The sequence below is a fragment of the Pongo pygmaeus genome, chromosome 16 (genome assembly GCF_028885625.2).
Source record: "Pongo pygmaeus isolate AG05252 chromosome 16, NHGRI_mPonPyg2-v2.0_pri, whole genome shotgun sequence".
Lineage (NCBI taxonomy): Eukaryota > Metazoa > Chordata > Mammalia > Primates > Hominidae > Pongo > Pongo pygmaeus.
Window position 1 is genome coordinate 62,013,302 of NC_072389.2, and position 23,106 is coordinate 62,036,407.

Consider the following 23,106-nt stretch of genomic DNA (forward strand, 5'->3'; position numbering starts at 1 on the left):
GCAACAGTATAAAAGCACTCCTTTGCTCCATAACCTTGCCAGCATCTATTATTTTTTGATCTGTTAATAATAGCCATTCTGACAGGTATGAGATGGTATCTCACCGTGATTTTGATTTGCATTCCCTAATGATCAGTGATGTTGATTTTTTTTTCATATCATTGTTGGCCACATGTATGTCTTCTTTTAAGAAGTGTCCATATCCTTTACCTGCTTTCTAATGGGGTTGGTTTCTTTCTTGTAAATCTGTTTAAATTCCCTATAGATGCTAGATATTAGACCTTTGTCAGATGCATAGTTTGCAAAAATTTTCTCCCATTCTGTAAGTTGTCTGCTTACTTTGTTGACAGTTTCTTTTGCTGTGCAGAAGCTCTTTAATTAGATCTCATTTGTCAATTTTTGCTTTTGTTGCAATTGCTTTTGGTGTCTTCATCACGAAATCTTTGCCTATGCCTATGTCCTGAATGGTATTGCCTAGGTTTCTTCTAGGGTTTTTATAGTTTTAGATTTTACATTTAAGTCTTTAATCCATCTTGGGTTAATTTTGGTATATGATGTAAGGAAGGGGTCCAGTTTCAATTTTCTGCCTATGGCCAGCCAGTTTCCCAAGGACCATTTATTGAATAGGGGAATCCTTTCCCCATTGCTTGTTCTTGTCAGGTTTGTCGAAGATCAGATGGTTGTAGGTGTGCAGTTTTATTTCTGGGTTCTCTATTCTATTCCATTGTTCTATGTGTCTGTTCTTGTTCCAATACCAAGATGTTTTGGTTACTATACCCCTGTAGTATAGTTTGAAATCAGGTAGTGTGATTCCTCCAGCTTTGTTCTTTTTGCTTAGGATTGACTTGGCTATTCGGGCTATTTTTGGTTCCATATGAATTTTAAAATGGCTTTTCCTAGTTCTGTGAAGAATGTTCATGGTAGTTTAATGGGAATAGCACTGAATCTATAAATTACTTTGGGCAGTATGGCCATTTTCACGATATTGATTCTTCCCATCCATGAGCATGGAATGTTTTTCCATTTGTTTGTGTCATCTCTGATTTCTTTGAGCAGTGATTTGTTTAATAGTTCTCATTGCAGAGATTATTCACTTCCCTTGTTAACTGTATTCCTCAGTATTTCATTCTTTTTCTGGCAATTGTGAAGGGGAGTTCATTCATGATTTGGTTCTTGGCTTGCCTGTTATTGGTATATAGAAAAGCTAGTGATTTTTGCACATTGACTTTGTATCTTGGGACTCTGCTGAAGTTGCTTATCAGCTTAAGAAGCTTTTGGGCTGAGATGATGGGGTTTCTAGATATAGGATCATGTCATCAGCAAACAAAGATAGTTTGACTTCCTCTCTTCCTATTTGAATGTGCATTATTTCTTTCTCTTGCCTGACTGCCCTGGCCAGAACTTCCAATACTATGTTGAATAGGAGTGGTGAGAGAGGGCATCCTTGTCTTGTGCTGGTTTTCAAGGGGAATGCTTCCAGCTTTTGCCCATTCAGTATGATACTGGCTGTGGGTTTGTCATATACGGCTCTTATTATTTTGAGGTATGTTCCTTCAGTACCTAGTTTATTGAGAGTTTTTAACATGAAGAGATACTGACTTTTATCGAAAGCCTTTTCTGCATCTATTGAGATAATCATGCGATTTTTGTCTTTAGTTCTGTTTGTGATGAGTCACATTTATTGATTTGCATATGTTGAACCAACCTTCCATCCTAGGGAGAAAGCCTACTTGATCATGGTGAATAAACTTTTTGATGTGCTGCTGAATTCAGTTTGCCAGTATTTTGGTGAAGATTTTTGCATTGAGGTTCATCAAGGATATTGGCCTGAAGTTTTGTGTGTGTGGTTTTTTTTGTGTGTTTGTTTGTTTGTTTTTGGCACAACCAGTTATTTATAAAAATCAAGTGAAGTAATATATAGGGAAGTACCTAGCACAGTTACTGGTATACAGCAAGCACTTCATAAATGAAAGTTCTTTATAAAATTCAAAGCAATATATAAATATGTGTTACAAGTCTATTAATAGCTGGATCTTAAGACTTTTTTTTTTTTTAACATAAGGTCTCACTCTGTTATCCAGGCTGGAATGCTGTGGAGCAGTCTTGGCTCACTACAGCCTTGACCTCCTAGGCTCTTAAGACTATTTTACAAGTGTGATACATTGGATTACATCATAGGTACAGGCAATTTAAACAAATTCACTTATATGTGCTCAAGGAAGAAGAGAAAGACCAAAAAATAGATACCAAAACAACAGAGCAGGTAAAAAGTTCACCAGAGTTGAGTTCCCAGAAATCTTTTCTCCGTCTATAACCACTCAGTAGGTTACATCATCCAGTTTCATGGTTTTTAAATACCATCTATCCAACTGCCTACGTAACATTACTGCTTGATGTCTAATACGCTTCTCAAATCAACCTGAACAAAATTGAACTCGAGATTTCCTTCCTATATCCCTGTCCCTCTCCTACAAAAAAAATCTGTTCCTTATTCAGTCTTCCCCATATCTCAGTATATGAAAACTCCATTCTTGCAACTGCTTAAGACACAAAATTTAATCTCTTTCTCTTACATCTATTGTCAAACACATTAGTAAAACCTGTCAGCCCTACCTTCAAAACCATTCATAATCTTTCCACTTCTCATTACCTCGTTCAACCATTGCTACCATACTGGCCCAAGCCACTTACCTGGACTACTATAAAAACTTTCTATCTTCTCCCCCTAATATCCTTTCTTCTCTATGGACTTTTCTTCCCATAGCTGCCAGTAATAAAAACATGGCACATCTTTTTACATGCTTAAAAATGTCTAGTGCCTTTCCAAAGTCTTGGCTGTGGCTTACAAAGCTCCACATGAATTGGTCTGCATTCTATTGCTATAACCTCATCTCCTATTATTCTTCCTCCTATTAATTTACTCTGCTCCAGCCACACTGGCCTCCTTGCTATTCTTTGAGCATCCCAGGTATACACTCACTTCACTGCCTATATAATGTTACCTCTCCGAGGTAATTCACATGGCGTACTCCTTTATATCCTTCAGAGAGGCCCATGTTTGAACATTCTTTATACAACATCCTTTTTTGACCACTCCTGTACTCCTACCACCTCCCCAATCTTTAGCACTCCTCATCTTCTACATTTTCCTCCCACAGTACTTATTGCCAGCATATACATTCTAACACACACATAAACAAATGTATTATCTTTCTCTACTATAATGTAAATTCCAGAGGGCACAAACTTGGTTTTGTTCACTGCTATATGATACCTAAAGCAGCCCCTAGCACATACTAAGGCACTCAGTAAATATTTCTTAAATGAATAGTGAGGCAGAAAACAAGAGATTAACAGAGAAAATGCATATGAGTAGCATGTACAATTTAGTTCAAAATATCTGCCTTTTCATTCAATGAACATTTGCCCAGAGTCCTAAGGTAGATAGAATATATTAATCTACCAGTTCCTTAGTTGGACTCAAGTCTTCCACATCTCTTTTATGTATGCATGCATCTCAATGCACTCAGGGTGATGAAGATACTTTTTTTTAATAACACTATGTTCAACAAAAGAAACAGTGATCTATTCCAAGTATAAATAAATAAATATCTGTATTAAACTTTTTATAAGTATACTATATTGTTTGGGAGACTTGAGAGATTTACAGGTAATTCTTACTATATGTAATTTCTACCTTTAGACCTAATGCCAATGTGAAATCCAACTCTGGTAGAGCAGTAAAAGCTTGGATGCTGAAGTCTAATTTTGACTCTGCCTTTATTAGACAATGTGACATTAGGCAAGTTACTTTCTCTAAAGCTCTGTCTCCTCATCTATAAAACCGAAATAATAATATACATCTAGTGGCTGAGAGGATTAAACAAGAAAATACATGTAAAGTACCAGCTGATCCCATAAGGTAAGTAATTAGTGTATGTCAACTGCTTGTTCTATTAAAGCTCTAATGAGCATATTTAACAGATCTGGAATTTCTGTCAATATTTCTTAAAAGTCACACAAACTGGGTTATTAACTCTAAAATCACTAAAGACATAATAATATAATCTTTAAAAAAAAGTTACAACTGAATTCTTCAAAGACAATAAAATGAGGCACGGAGTCAACTATTCTGATTGTCTAATACTTTGGTAATAATGTTATCTCAACTACAAGTTTATAATCCCACTCAGCTATGGTTTTCCAGTCTTGTAAATAATTACACAAATTGTAAATACCTTCAAAGATGCCCGATGATCCTTATTAATAGACTGCCCCCTCTTTACTGCTGGCTATCTACCTCCCAGGCACTCCAAACAAAAAAGAAAATTGGCAGCCATGGCAAGTTAAAACATACAACTCAGGGCATGACAACTTGCTTATAAATCACACAGCCCACATAGCGGGTCCTTAACTCTCTACCATAGTTACTATTCTTCCCACATCTCTATCTCACTCTATAGTTTGGCAAAGCACCCGGGAAAGATTATGTTTAAAAGCCCCATCATGAACTAGAGCTACTGCTTTATACCTCATTCTCCCTTTCAAAATTAAAGTCCAAAGATGAAATACAGGGTACCAAGAACAGTGTTTCCCAAACTCTGTTCATAAAGAAATGTTAATAGGTACTGTGCAAATACAGAAGTCAATGGTCAAAGAAGTTTGGGGAATGATACATACTATATCCTTTCTTGGAGATTTACGACGTCCATTGGCATATTAAAAGCTCTGAGAAGTCCTGTTTTAAAAAACAAAACTGCTTGATTTTATAAATCCAGACATTTAATAAACTTATTGATCAGTGATGATTTGGGGGAAAATATCTATTAACACCTGATGGAACACTGTTGGGGAAACCCTAGAATAGATCTTGCCAGAAACTCTCAAGGATGTGTGGCATCCTAGTCACAACACAGGTGATCCCAAATTGATCTGGAAATTCTACTTTCATGATCTTCTCCAATTAAAAACAGTAAGTCAATTTCATGATTAACAAACAACTGAAAATGACAGCAAAGTGAGCACCAATGCTGAATAAATTGGCATGTCAATTTAATCAATAATAAGAGAATGTATTGAGCTTTGTAGTGAGTTGACAAAATTTGATTACATGATCAGATTCAGTAAATCCATCGGCTTCTAATTTTGGCAAAGGCACTGTTGTTCTTTCAAGCACTCAAGAACAGGATTAGTGTTGCATCAAAATTTTTAGCCCAAATAAAAGATGGTTTAATTGCTTCAGGAAAAGAGCCAATAAGCATAATATCAGAATTCAAGGGAGGGGTACAAGCACTAATATTGAGTTCCAAAATTATATAGCAAAACTGGTGGAAGCCATCCAGGGAACAAGTGATGATCTAAATATAGTTCTCTGCCAGAGTTCAAACATTGATCAGTAAGTGTCATTACTATTCCCATGGTCACACAACTATAAAAGACAACTCCAGGTCAATGACAACATGTCTTCTCATAACGATAAGGGGTTAGAAAGTTGAAATAAAGTTTGAAGAGCAAAATGAAAAATAAGATTATAAATCCTCAATCTTTTCTTCCTCAGTTCAAACTCATTTTTCCCTTTGTCCTGATAACTCCCTTCAAAATCATTCTCATATCTACCTTTAGACCCTGAAATAGTCAATCTTTTGGATATTCCACTCACTTTTTTCTTTTTCTCTCAATCCTCGGCTTCCTATTTCTAGCTATCTTTCAGAATTTTCATTATTTATGACCCACACCATCACCAGAAAGCAAGTAAGGAAAAGAAGTGGAAGTTTCACAAGCAATTCAACATGAAGTGTAAATTATAGTGTCATTTGGAACAACTCTGCTTCTCTTGCAGAACAAATCTAAAGATTCTCCAAGTCATAATCAGTTTTTTCACTAAGACAACATAACAAACAAATAAGAAATGGTAAATCTCACCTGATGCTTCATATAATGATGCATATATGGTGTTGCAATTTTAATAACTTTGAGGCAAAACGGGCATAGCAAGTTCTTAGTGTTTTCATGGGATGTTCTAAAATGAGTTTCTACATCAGAAAATGATGATGATCTATAATTGCAAACCTAAAAACAGAAAGAAGGCTTAGTTTAACCTGAAAATTTAAAACTGATATGTAATTACAAAGGAACAACGATGGATAATTTGTCAGGAGAACATTAAGTACTACTAATCTAGCTCTGATGCCTTTGCAACCAAGAATCTCACTAAGGCAACACCAAAAGACCATCTTTGAGACATTAAATGTAGCTTTCAAAGTTAAGGGATACATCCCAAAACAAAACTAGATCTCCTTCTCTTAATCAGATCTTTTTATCTATCACCTTCTGTCTTGACTTGAAGTTTCAAGCTTTGGCACCTCTTGCTCTGTAAAATGTTTTTCTGCTACATGAAACAGCATTCTCCTTTAGATTGTTAATGGCCTCCAGGTTTATGGCAATGGCAATTTATCTTTTCCTTGCTTTCCTCTTCCTTCAAATTCTTCTTCTTCGGAAAAATACTTTTGCCAAAGCATTTGGTAGGGTTCTTTGTATCGAACAGCACTTTGTATTTCCCTTGTATGACTACATTCTTCCCTATGTAGCACAGTAAGTCCATATGTTTGTTTTTCTACATACAACAGGACTCATCTTTGTCGAGTACAGAGATAAGCAAACAAAAGCCTGTGGACCAAACCCAGCTTGCTGCCTACCCCTCATATAATGCATAAGTTATGCCAAGTTGCTGACCGCTCGTCTAATAGGCTTAAATTTTATAACCGAAACAACAAACAAACACTTAAAAAAACAATAAAATGTATGTGTACCTGGCAGACATATGGCATTTCACCAGGTTTATGATTGTCCTTCATATGTTGTAAAAGAACATGTTCTGTTTCAAATGACAGTTCACAGATTTTACAAATAGCTAAATGTGGGAGAGAAACAGTATTATAATATTTAAGATATTCATATAAAAATTAATTTTATACATCTATATCAACAACAATAACAGTAGCAGTAGGGACAGTTGGTGAACAGTTAAATAGCTTGTTAACTATGTGCAAAGAACAGTTCTAAGCACTCACATGACCTCACCTACATTAACTCAACTCCTATTAACAACCCTGTAAGAAAGGTATTTCTATTATCCGCATTATTCAAGTATTAAGTAACGTGGCTAAAATCTTGTAGCTATATTAAGAGGCAGATATGGGATTTAAAACCAAGCTATCTTGCTCCAACATCTGTAACTTTCTTTTTTTTTTTTGGAGACAGTATCTTGCTCTGTCACCCAGGCTGGAGTGCAATGGAGCAATCTCGGCTTACTGCAACCTCCGTTTCCTGGGTTCAAGTGATTCTCCTGCCTCAGCTTCCCAAGGAGCTGGGATTACAGGCATGCACCACCATGCCCGGCTAATTTTTGTATTTTTAGTAGAGACGGGGTTTTGCCATGTTGGCCAGGCTGGTCTCAAACTCCTGGCCTCAAGTGATCTGCCCACACTGGCCTCCCAAAGTGCTGACTGGGATTACAGGCATGAGCCACTGCCCCCGGCCTGTGATTTTTAACTAAAACAGTAGTTCCTTTTCCTATTAAAGTTTAAATGAAGAGCAATGATTTAATATTTTAAAACTATGATACTAGGCTCCTAATTTAGTCCCCAACATATAATGCATAGTTTATGTCAAGGAAATTACCATACTGAATTACTCGCAAGAGGCACTTTAATATTAGTAACTAATTTTATTTAAAAGTTTATCACAGTTAAAACTTGGCCTTTCAATTTCGCCCTCAAATTCCAAAGTCTATTTCTTATTCTCATTTTTCTAACAGGCTTCTTAAGGTTTTCTCACAATTTATATTAACGAAATCAATAATATGGAATATTTACATGTATTGGTAACTTACTAGAAAATTCATGGGGTGTATGTGTACTTTCGATGTGACACTGCAACTGAAATGGTGTGGGAAACTGACGGTAGCAGTGCTGGCAGGTGGTATGGTTTTCCCAGCTCTCACTGCTCTGCTTCTCAAGTTCCAAATGGTGTTTCATGTGGTTCATAAACCTATAAATGGTTGTCAACAGGTGCAAAACTTGAGATTTAAAAACAAAAAGGAAATCTTGCAAACAAGAATCTGAACCTAAATCTTAAAAATATAGATGTATTACTCAAACTCTCAAAAGTCTTAAAGTTGCCTAGGAAAGTATGCACTTTTAAATAATCACTTTCTTTAAGTGGCTAAGTGAACATCTTTTTATCTTTGCTTTAAAATAATTCATTCTTGTAATTATCTGAAAGATCAACAATTTGATATAACTCTTAATCATTATTTCAGATTATTTTTAAAATTGTTTTAGATAAAAGAGCAGGCTTCTGATCCATACTTGAAACCCTATTTACATTTTAAAATAAAATACTAAAAGAAAGGAAACCCTATATCCATACTTGAAATCCTATTTACATTTTAAAATAAATTACTAAAATAAAGGAAACCCTATCACCAAACGCAGCTACAGAGTCAGGAGGAAATCTTTTAAGGCCTTGAAAATATACAATAGATTCCAGCTGCTTAAATGACAAACTACTGGTATTTTTACTTGTATCTTGGTTTCTAAATGCATATAATGGCAGTTTTGATGCCTACAATTACAAGAATCTTTTGTTTTATTTAATGATATTGGTTTTCTGTTAGCACAGACTGTTCATCTTAACTTGCAGACAGTGCCCTTTGTAGGCAACATACATTTTTCAGTTTTACATTCTGCTACTTCAGCTTCCCTAATAGGCTTCTATGAGCAGGAATTATGACCTTCAATGGCAGAGAGTGCAATATAAATGGTAATACATTTAAAAGAGCTTACTAAAGCTTTTTGCTGAATTTGAGAGTAAAGTTATTCAATAAAAACAATAATTTTTAGACTAGGTCAACTGTTAACAATTATTCACTTTGAATCCCTAAAAGAAATTATCTTGCAACTAAGTGATAATGTCATCAATCTAGATAGCAATCATCATGAAGATTATAATATATACCTCTTTTCACAAATTTACAGCACTATTCTCTTTAGAGTGGGCTATGGTACACCTTGAAATATCTTTTCCTCCTTTGGTTTTAACAACAGCTCTACAAATGCTTACAAAAAATCCTGGTCTTGGTTAAATATTTACGTTTAGAGTAAAGATCATGAGCCATTAAACTTTCAGCTCACAGCTTTCGGCACTTAAAGTCTATTAACATAAAATGTTCCCTTAACCAATTCGCTTTTTCCCTATTATTATATGAGTTCCCATCAGCTCATACTTCTCCAACCAATAGAAATGAGGGAAACAGCAAAACCTCTTGCAAGGATGTTCACAGAACAAGATAAATCTAACTATTTTTAGTGACACTCAATGTAGGAAAGAAACTCCATACCACAATATATTGACGTGGCAGAGAACAGAAATGAAATGTTGAGCTATCAATTTCTTATTATTCCCTATAAATATCAAGTTGCCTTCCCAGTTTTTACTGTTAAAGTAAAATATTATATAATACATTTAACTTCTTTGTTCATGAGGTGTTTACCATTAAGGTTACATTTAATAAATGATCAGTATTTTTTAAAATACTCAATTCCTGGATATTATCAGATACAATTTTCTTAAAATCTGTAAATATTATGAAAGCCTAAACATACGTAGCTAGCCTTCATAAACATAACCAAAAAAATGAATTTTTCATTTTCTTTTTATTTTGAGACCATCTCGTTCTGTTGCCCAGGCTGGAGTACAGACACACGATTATAGCTCACTGCTGCCTCAACCTCCCAGACTCAAGCGATCCTCCCACCTCAGCCCCACAAGTAGCTGGTACTACAGCTACTTGTGCGTCACCATGCCCGGCAAACTTTTGTATTTTTTGTAGAGATGAGGTTTCACTGTGTTCCCCAGGCTGGTCTCGAACTCCTTTGCTAAAGCGATCATCCTGCCTCAGCCTCCCAAAGTGCTGGGATTACAGGCGTGAACCACCATGCCCAGCCTCATTTTCATGTTTGATATTAAATGGGCTAATCTTAAAGGAAAGGCCAAAAAAATACTGCTGAAATAACATAACCTCATATTTCAGTACAAGAAATTAAGTCAATGAACCACATTGCTCTGCATTTTACCATATTTGCTAACATGATTTCCCGATGTTGGCATGACATCAGAAATAGGTGGTAGAGTTCTACTGCAACACTGTTTCAACATTTTATCTCAAAATACACTTTCCCTTTTGTTAAACTACTGCAACCATTAGCTATCGATGGCCCTTAAAGCTTGATAAGAGGAGGTAAAGAAATAAGAAAATTCATATAAAATAAGTGAAAAAACTTTGAAAATTATAAAGCACTATCATAAAGAAACCATTAATAACTGTTATAGGTGTATATCACAGTGTATTTCAGGACTTTTATATATGCTTCTTTTTGGACCCAAGGACTCACAGGAAAACAAATAAATGCTGAACTCAGAAGTAACTACAGCTGCTTTGAAATGCTAATTACAGATGACAGTTACCAAGAATAAACACAAAAGGCATACACATATGTATATGCTGTACACACATGCACAAACACAATGCAGATTACTTTGAAATGCACCAAAAAATCAGATAGTTCTAAGAAGGATGAAGAGATACATAATAAAGCAAGTAGAGTAAAATGTTAACGGTAGAATCAAGGTGGTTAAGTGTACAAGGGTCCAATGTGAAATTTTCAAAACTTTGCTTAATATTTGAAAATTTTTAGAGTAAAGTGATAGGAAAAAACCTTATCTAATATAAATATCAGACTACATAATCAACAAATCATTTCATTAAATTTCTTATTACTTTTCTCTTGTTACTAATTTATATAGAATAGTTTCAAAGATTAAAACTGAACGATTATAAAGTACAAATTTCTAATATTTAAAGCATTCATATATTCCACTGGGAATTAAATCCCCAAATTTCTAAAGGTGTTAAATTTTAAAATCAAAACAGACATGTTCCCTAGAACTGATACATCTCTAAAACTGATAACTTTTCCTGCAAGATGAATGTTCTAAAAACTATAAATATAAATTGAAAAATTTGAGCATTACATAGATTAGTATGGAGGAGCTCAACCTGAACAAACATAGAGTGGTTCTTCTTGTAATGTGAAGAAATATAAAATTCAAAGGCAACTAGAAAATAAAAAATGTCTAATAAAAATTCAAAAATCACTACTAAAACAGAAAAAAGAAGTTCATTTTGTCTTAAGTTAAAATAAACAGTCCTTTCTTAAGCTATGTGAAAGAAATATAACTAACTGGATCCAAGAGTCAAACTCCATAACACAAGAAAGGACAGAAGCTTTTCAACAAGAGAATCTGCCTTTATTCTCAGTAGAAAGTGTTAAAATCACTTACCTAGAATGGCACAGAAAACACAAAATAAAGGTATAACATTTTTATTTGCAGCATTTCAATTTTCAATAGAAATAAAAACAAGTATTTACATACCTAATGTTATTTTTTAGAATTTTCAAGCAACTGAAGCATTTAAAGGTTGTGTGAGTCTTCTGTTCTTCCTGGACATCTCCTTCATGTTTTCCATAATAAAAGTCATTAACTAACATGATCAATTTTCCTTTCTCTGAATCAATAGTTGTGTTTTTATTTACTGTACTTGAAAATTCTGTTTTAGCCAGTCCCAAAAAGTTATTTATCATGTCTGGACAACAATACTGAAAGAGAAAAAAAAAAAAAAATACAAGCCTTACTTATTCTTAAAAAAAAAACACATACCAAAAAGTGATTGTGTGTTTACACCTAAGGCCAGACCATTAAAACTATGCTTGTAATATATCTAGAAAAATAGTCACCAAAAATTTGTGGTGCATGTACATAGTCTAAAAATTCAAATAATAAACACCTATTATCTTAATGTAAAAATTCAAAAAGATTTGAGAAACCCTAAAACCAAGACATGGCCATAGCTCTAACAGCTTTACCCTTGCAATTTGCCTTTTTAGATGTAAATATTTAATAATAATCTGTTCCTTAACCAAAAATCATTAATCTCATGTCCAAGTCAAGATGTATAGAAAAGAAATGTTTATATGCCTTGATGTATATATTTAATTATCAAGTGATATACAAAATTTCATAAAGCCTGGTTGAGGAAAAATTAAAATATACAAAAATTATATAATATAGAATAGTCTCCTTAATTAGAAATGTGGATAATCTTCTGTCCCAAATGTAAAATTATCAAATTACAGTGCAAAGTTAGTCTATGAACATTAAAGATTACCCTAAAATACCTATAAATTATGATACCCATAATAGATGATAAATTACTTACTGTTTTTCTATTTTTTTAACAGAAAAGTAGGATAGGATCAGATTTTTTAAACAAACATATAAACTTCGTTCACAGAGTACCTTTTAAACAATGTTTCATATCTCTATAAAAGAGCTGAATAATAAACCATCGACAATCAAAAATGAACAATAACTTGTAGTGAATTAGGGTGAAGGATTTAGTCATTGAGAACAGCAAAGTATCCTTGCTTATCCAAAAAAACAAATAAGCACCTTAAGAGATGAGAACCAAGCTTAGATTTAAGGTTTTATAGGAGGATAGAGTAAGCTACGGAGGGGCATAGCTGAGCTATGGTACAATATCAACTGGTCATCTTTTATTCAGCCCTGGTACCTTTTAGTTTTATTAATAGATCTTCACTGCAACTCCTCATTTGTGGATTAAACATTCTGCAAATATTAAATATGTACTTTAATGCCATATACTATAGTTTGACAAATATCAGGCACCATCTATCTATCATTCTTATCTTTACTCCTCCACGTTCTGTTGCTTTGTTAGTGCCCTAAAAATTTAGGTGGGTTTTTCAGAGCAAAGGAGGTGAGACCCTATTTTTACAGTTCAATAGGCCTTCTCATGTGAACATCCAACATCAGTCAACATTTTCCTCTTTTCCTCCTGAGAGTCATCCAAAAGCTACACAACCAAATTCCACAAATTGGTTTATCATTGAAACTAAGGGTCAGATAAAATCCACAGACTCCATAATATACGAAAGCACTATTCAAAGCAGCCAACATCAGGCAGATGGCATTTAACTAGAAGTAAACCAGAGAAGTAAAGGGGACCCAGTGGCAACAGATCTTAAAGGGTCAGTAAAAATATACATCTTAAAGGTGAAACACATATTCTGAATCACAAGGGTATAGCCTCTGTTTACAAAAACAGGTGCAGAAGCTGAGGCAAGAAGGATGGCAGCAGAAGTACCCCAGACCTGATTCAGTAGAGAGAAGCAGACAGGCAGTGCTACATAAAGAATCAGACACACAAGTCACAATTGCAGGAAGCCTTCTGCCCAGCAAAAAGCTGTTCAAACCAGCTAGCAAGCTGTGAGACTATCCTGGCAACCTATGCTTCCTCCTAAAAGGAACTTGTATAAAACAGCTGGCCCAAGAAAATCCAACTTGTTAAACACGATAGGCACTCACATCTAAACAAAAATACCATGTAATAAAAGAAGGCAAATAACAGAAAAACATAAAATTCTAACAAAAACATCAGAAATATGCTGCCATGGAGCAGATGCAGATGAAAACAGTAGCCACAAATTTTAAAAACATAATGAAGCAATTGTCTCTATTTGGAAGACCACAAAGCAAGAAAAGATGCCAAGACAACAAGATATTTAGAAGGAAAAAAAAAAAAAGAGTGGCAAAATCAAGGGTGAAAGTATAGGAAAAAAATAAAATCAGAGACATGAAGACAAATTAGGAAGGAATACAGTGGTGAGTAGACATTGCAAATAAAATAAAGGAAACATATTAGTAGGAGAAAAGTCCATTTAAAAAAATTAAGGATTAGAAAAAAAAGACATATGCCAGGGAAAGAAGATAAAACAAATTCATATTGGAGATGAAATTGTATGGAATAAATATTTTAAAATACAATTCAAATAAACTGTGCTAAATCCAAATATACAGGTTGAAAGAACAAGGTGTATGCCAGAGAGGACTCACCCAAAATTCTCAACACCAAGTTATACCATTATAAAATTATCAGTCTTCAAAACATAAAGAATGTAGACAACCAAAAAGCTATAGACAGCCAAACAAAAAGATCAAACCACTTATAAAAGGCAAAATAATTCAGCTTGTCCCAGATTCCTCAAAAGCAACACTGAATACTAGAAAACGGGAGCTATACCAACAAAATCCTGATAGTGGGATTCAATTTACTTTATATTAGATCAAACTGTCTTTCCAGAATGGACTATAGTCAAATTGCTTTGAACATGAATGACCTCACAGAAAGATGTTTTCAGACTCCTCCTAAATGAAATTACTACAGAATGAACTTCAGCCAAACAGAAAACCAAATAAACCATGACAAAAACACTGATGATGAACACTGGATATATTTACTGTAGAAAAAGATCAAAACAAATATGACATAAGGTTAAAAAAAAAAAACAAAACACAAATGTAATGTCATATGCCCTGACAATGGAAAAATAATACAATGAACAAATAAAAATTGGGAGAGGATAAAAGGACAAAGAGTACAAGGTCAAGAGTTCATAGATTGCCTCACAGTTCATAAAGGAATATCAGTTAGAGCCACCAAATAAAGTAATATAGGTATAGACATTTTAACAGCAAAGGTAAACAAATGCTCAGACAATATTGACTAAAATCAAGTAGCAAAAAAGAAGGAAAAGATGGGTGGGTTACAAACAGGAAGTTTCATGCTACTTTAATCCTTCCTCATAGAAAAGAACAGTAGAAAATTGCTAAAGGAATAGACTAGTGGAGTTATACATTAAAATTAGAAACATAATCAGGAGAACAAAACTACAACTCTCTTAGAAACCCAAGCTACACACACATAAAGCAACCACATTGTGAAAGGCTTTTAAAAAAGAGAGAAAGAAAGGATTAATGAAAAATTTTAACAGAACTAAGACCAAATAAATCTATCATATTGGTAAATCTAAACCCACTATTAAAAGAAGAGATTTTCATATAGGATCACAAGAGAAAAATCAACTTTGCTAAAAGCAAAAGGCACACCTAAAACAAAGTAATTCAGAAGAGTTGAAAATAAAAGAATAAACAAAGAATACACCAGGTAAATGGAAACCATAACGGGGGTTGTGAGTCTAACATGAATTTGGGCTAAAAGTCACTAACCATTAAAACCAAGAAAAGGATATTTTCTTAAAATGCTAAAGGATACATTCATAACACAGTTATTTTATTTTATTTTATTTTTGAGACAGTCTCACTCTGTTACCCAGGCTGGAGTGCGGTAGTGGTGCCATCTCGGCTCACTGCAACCTCCGCCTCCCAGGTTCAAGCGATTCTCTCACCTCAGCCTCCCAAGCAGTGGGACTACAAGCATGTGTCACCATGCCTGGCTAAGTTCTTGTATTTTTAGTAGAGATGGGGTTTCACCATGTTGGCCAGGCTGGTCTTGAACTCCTGACCTCAGGTGATCTGCTGGCCTCGGCCTCCCAAAGTGCTGGGATTACAGGTGTGAGCCATGACTCCCGGCCTCACAATATAGTTATAAAAGCTAGATTCTTCTATATCATAAACAACAGCAACAACTTTGAAACAAAATTGCAATATATGAAAGAAAATACTAGTAATGAAAGCTGTGGATTGAAATGTGGTGTTTCCCAATCCAGGACAGATCAAGTGGACTAAATGGAAGTGAAGACACAGAAATATAAATATAATTAATAAGCTATATTTGGTTGATAAATATCAAATTCCATACCCCAAAGGAGAAATAATATACCTATTTTCAATCTTCCACATAATATTGAATACCCCTTATACTTTACAAAAAAAAGTATTTGTGAAAGCTTGGGCTTTACCATTAAAGAAACTGAGTTTTGAAAGCTAGTTACGCCAGTTAATTGGTTATACAACAATGAGAAAAAATATCTCAAAGAATTTTCTAAGGATTAATGAAATAATGTGTTTAAAACTCAGTACTGTGTCTGACACATGGTCTCAGAGAAACACATTTTTCTAATTATTGTAAAATATTTGATATTTTAAATATTTTTCCATTGAAAGAAAACATACGCTAGTTGGCAAAAAATAATTCACAAATAATGTAAAAATCACATTCTTTTCAAAATGAAAGTTATTATAATACTAAAACTTTAGCTGATACATAAAAATATATAAACTAGAAAATAAAAAGCCCCCACAGATTTAAACTTTCCCTTCCTAGATTTGGAGACTATTCTTTCAAGATTTCCTTACGATATAAACACATATACTGTTCATATTATCTTCAACTTAGTTCAGTTGTAAGAAATACAATTTCTTACAATGACAGAGATACTTTCCTTATTTAAAATGTCACAGTGTTCTATTATATTAATATGAAAATTCTATGAAGTTCTGGTTGTTTCTACTCTAAGTAATTACAAACCACGTAGTAACACATAAAAGCCACATTTTGGAGAATGTTGCCATTCTCTCCAGATGCAGAGATATATATAACATGCCACAATTTCTGTACAAAATAGAAAATAAGAACACTCATATTTACTTGTACATCCAGAAAGAAACCCAGGGAGCATTCAAAACAAACTAATAAAAAATTATTTTCTTTGAGTCATACTAGGAACCAGGTAAAAACGACACAGAGATAAGATTCTTCACATGTATATCTTTGCAGGATTTTTAATTTTGAATCATGTGACTGTATTGCACCTACTTAAAAAATTAAATAAAGAACGTAGTCTTTGTTTTCTTCATCTATAATGCAAAACACAAAAAAACATCAGAAACCTCATCAAAACATTACATAGAACAGGAGAATTGAAAGTACTTCTACAGGATAATTCTCCTATAAGACCAAAGCACAACGTGCAGTTATCCAGGGCTATACTCTGAGAGTAAGGACAGACCAAATATGGCTCTGTACATGAATAAGAAGACTGTACTTATAATTTTTTAAGTTTCCTTATTTTTTTCTACCTTTTTTGTAGAATACTGAATTTCAATAAAAATGTGTCGATCTCTGAAACAGCAAAAACTTTTCCTAAGTTACTTCTTTGCCACTGCACCCCTCTCCTTCCTTCTTTTCCTTATATAATCTACACTGCCTTTTTTCTGATCTCTTTTCTCCTTTCCTGTCATTTATACTGGGCATGCAAGGGGAGTACAGACCATCTCTACACAAACACAGCACGATACTATAATATCTACTAAAATACTTTAAATGTTACCTAAATCTCATACTTCATTAGTACTTTGAACATTTCTTAAAAACTAAATTCAGGGGCTTCTTGTACCAATAAAAAGCTCAAATTCTGTAATCCCAGCACTTTGGGAGGCCAAGGCAGGCGGATCACAAGGTCAGGAGATCGAGACCATCCTGGCTAACACGATGAAACCCCATCTCTACTAAAAATACAAAAATTAGCCGGGCGTGGTGGTGGGTGCCTGTAGTCCCAGCTACTTGGGAGGCTGAGGCAGGAGAATGGTGTGAACCCAGGAGGCGGGGCTTGTGGTCAGCAGAGATCTGCCACTGCACTCCAGCATGGGTGACAGAGCCAGACTCCATCTCAAAAAAAAAAACAAAAAAAACCTCAATTTACACAATTATATGAACTATATTCTGGACTGAGTTAAAACAATTATTTCATATGAAATGCTTCAACATTTGGAGTTTATACCTGAGAGTTAAAAATTAAAATGTAAAACTCAGATTTTCATTGTGTAATGTGACATGTACATGTTAACATGGACACAAAAATAAGGTAACAGAATTTTTAAGTTATACGCAAAAGTAAAACGTAATAAAATGCCTGTTTTATAAGAAGTTTGAAGAGTATGACCTAATAAATAAAATAATCAGATTAATACATTATTTTTATTTAAAATTAAAATACAATAAGCATACATTATAATATATACAAATTTAAGTTTTAAAATTTGAGGATTTAGGAGGAATTTGAGAATCTATATAATCATTATGAATGTAAATTTTTATTTAAATTAAATGGAAATACCAATGAGATTATTTCTGGACAAACCATTAATTACTGTAATCGTCAGTATTTTTAGAAATGTGCAAACTTTTTACAAATTAAATTTTGAAAGAGTTTTACCTTCATGTGATTTTTCAAAGGATCCAAAAGATTGAAATGAATGTTGCACTTCGGACAAGCTCTTGGAAAAGGTGTTCCATTTTTAGATTGATTTGATGAGGTATTTGTACCTAAAATAAATTCAGAACATTTATGACTCAAAATTCATCACTTTTTAACTTTAAATAACCACTAATAATACTTTTAAAATTTATAGCCACTGCAAAAATGTATGTATAAATACTGTAACTTCTTTTTATGTACCAGATTTCATATTTACCTTTTGCTAGCATAGCCTGGGAAGAAGTCACTGAAGGAGATTTAACTGAAGGTAATACAGCTGAGGAATTTGCTCCAGAAACACTTTCGCTGGGCTTAGGCTTCTTTGGATTAACATTATTTACTTCAGAAGTAGAAGGACGTTTTGATAAAAATGAACTTTCACTCATACCTGCAATAATTTAAATAGAAAAATATTTTTAAAAATTAGAATATTATTTACATCTGAGTAAAAATACTTTGGAGCTACATTAAAGGTAATATAATTGAATTATCATATCATGACAATAATGATAAAACTTGATATGATCCAAACTCAAGGGTGTAAAGAAATTGCACATTATTTATCATGGACTACATACATTTAAATAATTTAAAAAATAATCCCTCTATGAAAGAAAATTCTAAATATGGCTTCAAATAAAGAAATATATAAATAGCTATCACAAAGGGAGCCAGACCAATATTCCAAGCCAAAAAAAAAAAGTATACTATGAATAAGTTCTGACAAATGAATTATCTTTAGATGCTTAAGTGCATTGAGTACACTAGAGTTTGTAAAAAAACAACAATCACCTGTTTCAAAAATTTAGAGATACTCTTAAGATGCTTTTTTTAATTTAACAACTTAAAATGTCTAATGGAAATTTAGTTCTTTCCTACCTAACAAACTGAAGACTGGGTAAGAGTGATCTACTCATGGCTTTGAGTGGTATTACCCATTTATCGCTACGTACAAAGTGGAAATAACTAATCTTGAGTGATAATACTTCATTCATTTATATGAAAGGACACACAGGCCAGGCATGGTGGCTCATGCCTGTAATCCCAGCACTTTGAGAGGCCAAGGCGGACAGATCACGAGGTCAGGAGATCGAGACCAGCCTGGCAAACATGGTGAAACCCCGTCTCTACTAAAAATACAAAAAATTAGCCTGGCGTGGTGACAGGCACCTGTAGTCCCAGCTACTTGGGAGGCTGAGGCAGGAGAATGGCATGAACCTGGGAGGCAGTGCTTGCAGTGAGCCGAGATCACACCACTGCACTCCATCCTGGGCCACAGAGCAAGACTCTGTCTCAAAAAAAAAAAAAAAACAAAGGACACATAATGGAAGTAGTAAGCATAATGATTTTCACACATAATGGAAGTAGTAAGTATAATGATTTTCACACTATGTTCCCCAGAAATTAATGGGTTTGTTTTAGAGAATATATTGAGCATGTCTAAGAGAGAAACTCTTTTTTGTTTTATTTATTTAAATTTTGCATAAAATTTTTATATAAGGATTTCATTCCTAAAAATACTTCCCCATTTGAAAACCATTTTGTTAAGGCTAAAGGATTTTAGTTTTATTTAATGCATTCTCAAGAGAAATGAGGATATTCAGGCTATACCAAGGCTCGGAAAAGTTTTTTTTTTTAAATAACATTCAACTGTACTTTGTAAAAGAGATTCTAAAACTGTACATCGTATTTTAATCCTCACAATTGTACATTAAAAGTAGAAATGGTAAGGTAACTATATTAGAATTATTCCAGGTTTTTAAGTCAGACAAGATAAGTTCAAATCCACACCTTGTCACTCTCTAGTTATGTATTCTTAGCTTAATTTCTCTAAGCCTGTTTCCTTTTTTATAAAATAAGTTATAAATTTACAGAGCTGCTTTAAGGACCAAATAAGATAATGTACTTAAGGCACCCAACAAAACATCTGGTACACAGAAAGCACTCAGTAATAAATTACAGATATTATCATTACTAACAAAATATTTTATATTTAACTTACCTCAGAGGGGAAAAATATAATAATAGATTAACGTGTCAGCTTTTTAATAAGAGCAAACATTACAGCAAAATAAGAGTATTATACTATTTGGCTTCTCTGTTTCATCCTTTTCAGATAACATAAAAATGATTTTTTTCCATCTTCAAAATACTCGATTACTGATAGATATACTGTAGGTACATGGGAAAAATTCTGTATAATCACATTCACATTCTTGTGAGATGTTTAAGTTACCTGAAAAACCAATGAATGCTGGAATTCTGAATTAAGCATCTGATTATATAGGAGGCTGGACAGTAGAAACAGACTGCTTTAAGAACTTTTAAAACAAGAAATCTCAAGGTTAAATAAAATCACTCTGTATGTGTTTTAAATTTTGATGCTTTAACTTATTTCTGTGTTGTGTTTGGCTTGTGCTGCTCCCTACCCTCAACAGCTCTCTCTCTGCTGGTAAAAATCCTATTCTCATTCAAGATTTAGCTCAAATTCAGTTTTCTCCAAACCCCCATAATCTCCCTAGATGGTAGTCTGTTAATCATGTTACTGAACATGTGGCAGATATCATTCATAATTATCATTCAGAATAACTGTGTTGTCAAGTCTTTTAAAGCTTATAATGTATTCTCACATTTCACTTGGATTTGGACATTAAAAAATCCCTAAGTAGAGCAAGAATTAAAGTTACATGTCCAAATGAATGGTTCCAGATGTGAAGAATGAATGCATTCTACAAGAAAAATTAAAATCTCCCTTTTAACAATATGAGAAAACCAAAGTGCTTAGGTAACTTAACAGAGACTACAAAAATCTAAAGAACAGAGGATCAAATCATCCCACTTACTGCTCAGGCTAAAGTCCCACTCACTGAAGTAGAACACTTATACAGAAAGAATAGGAGTCATTATTTCTCTTTATTCCCAAGAAGTTTCAAGAATTTAGACTTTTCCTATGAATAAACTCTACATGCTTCATGAAACCAGACTTAAGACAACTATTTTTTTCTCCCTGTTTCTTTTGGTTCTTACCTATTTCACAAACCAGATTGTTACTAAATATGTAAGTGACACCCAGAGAGGTGAGTAACAAATCAAGTATTAAAAAAAAGGAAAAACAGTTTAAGTTTATAATAAAAGTATTACTATTAAAAAAAAAAACTGGGAGAGGGTTTGGTAAATTCTCCGCATTGATTTGTTAGTAAATCTAAAAATTCCAAAAAATCATGTATACGTACGTCTGTTTAGTCAAATATTTGGATGCAAATTGCTAAGATACAGAGTAACTACCTTGATTACAGGGAATTTTCAATTAGATACAATTATTTTATAGTACACTAATTTATTTTAGATTAATGAAGAACTTTGTTACAGTATACAATCAAAGAACTTTAAATGTTCCTCAACAGGGAAAGTTCACTAATCCTTCAATGTACATTTAATGAGTACTTACTATGTACAAATCACTATTTATTGTTGGCAGTTTATAATAGCACTTTATAATCATATTGAACTATCACGCTGAAACAATTAGAATAGAAAGACATTAAACTAATTAAGAAATCAACTATAACCCTATATTTTTCACACTAGTATCCATAGAAACTAATTAATACTTTTTTAAACAGAGTATTTAGGCTACCTGAGAAGTTCTCTAACTCACAGAAATTATTTTAATATTTCTCAGCTATGGTTAGCTCCAAGTGAGAATGAGTTCAAAGTTGGTTAGCTTACTTAATAGGAAGAAATAAAATATTCTGTCATTAAATAGGATTTTACAGAAAATTACCCACGAAAGGTATTCAAGAACTACTAGTGACGTTCAACCTTACAATATATAAAAAACTTCACACAAGGGTAGGGGCTTCAAAACAGAAAGTCAATCTCATATGCATATTCATCAAGTTTCTTTCTATAATCTTTATGAAAAAAATACTAAAACCAACCTGCCATAGAAAGTGTTGGTCCCCCTTGGTAATGTGATAATCTTGTATCCTGGGTCAAGTCAAATAGTAACTCTGATGACTTATTAGACACAACTCGTGATGAGTTTGTTATATAACCCTGTCAAATAGTTCAAAGGAAAAATAATACATTTATTCAACAGTTATAATTATTTCAATATAATTATATATTATGTAATTTTATATAATTATATAAGAATTTTATTTCATAGACATTTATAAAAGTAAACTTAATTGTATGCCCAATATTCTAAGGAAACCCTTTGATAACTCAATTATTAGTAAGTTAAAAACACAAAGATAATTGCTACTTTGCCAAAATTATCATCTACTGAAACTGAAAGCAAGCTATTACTTAGAGCTGGTTTACTGCTGACTAGAAAACTAAAATGGAGGGCATATTCTTAGTCCAACTTCTTCAAGGTAAAAGAAACATAAATCAACTTATATATCAGTAAGATTGATACACTTTAGATGACTTCTAAAGATTCAGTATCCCCATTAAAGGGCAAATAATAGAACTTAGCAAAATCTTTGGGCAAAAGCAAGGAGAAAAATAAAAACCATATTTACATGACTAAAAAAATTAAAAGCTTCTACACCTCTAAAAACCTCACATCTGAGATATCAGGGCAAACAAATGGAATCAATCTGCAGTACTGTGCATCAGTGTTAAGGATGAATATATCACATAATATGAATTTTGAAATCATCTTTATTGGAGAAATGTATAAGCTATGCATCAGAAAGAGAAAAAATGGGCCCCACGCACTTTCCATCATCCCATAGAAAGCCATGCTAGGCCAGGAATCTTCCGTCTTATCAGGCAAATATGAAAGCAAACCAGTCAGCAGAGTGAACAAATAAGAATGCCAGGCAGACAGGGTTTAGAACAGAAGTTGTTTATGGGAATAACTGGGGCCAGCTGTCCTGCTCCTGGAGGCCTC

General features: G+C 33.5%; 1 protein-coding gene across 10 annotated transcripts in view; it reads right to left on the reverse strand.

The window, feature by feature from the left end:
- Nucleotides 1–23,106, reverse strand: part of ZNF280D (zinc finger protein 280D) — a 102,523-nt gene that overhangs the window by 41,033 nt on the left and 38,384 nt on the right. For all 10 annotated transcript variants that reach the window (XM_054451084.2, XM_054451080.2, XM_054451081.2 and 7 more), the window contains 7 exons: nucleotides 22,142–22,259; nucleotides 18,418–18,588; nucleotides 18,159–18,268; nucleotides 11,497–11,720; nucleotides 7,892–8,049; nucleotides 6,810–6,910; nucleotides 5,923–6,069 (listed from right to left, as the gene is read on the reverse strand). In XM_054451084.2, the coding sequence (XP_054307059.1) occupies nucleotides 5,923–6,069; nucleotides 6,810–6,910; nucleotides 7,892–8,049; nucleotides 11,497–11,720; nucleotides 18,159–18,268; nucleotides 18,418–18,588; nucleotides 22,142–22,259 (1,029 nt within the window). The remainder of the gene's footprint in view (nucleotides 1–5,922; nucleotides 6,070–6,809; nucleotides 6,911–7,891; nucleotides 8,050–11,496; nucleotides 11,721–18,158; nucleotides 18,269–18,417; nucleotides 18,589–22,141; nucleotides 22,260–23,106) is intronic.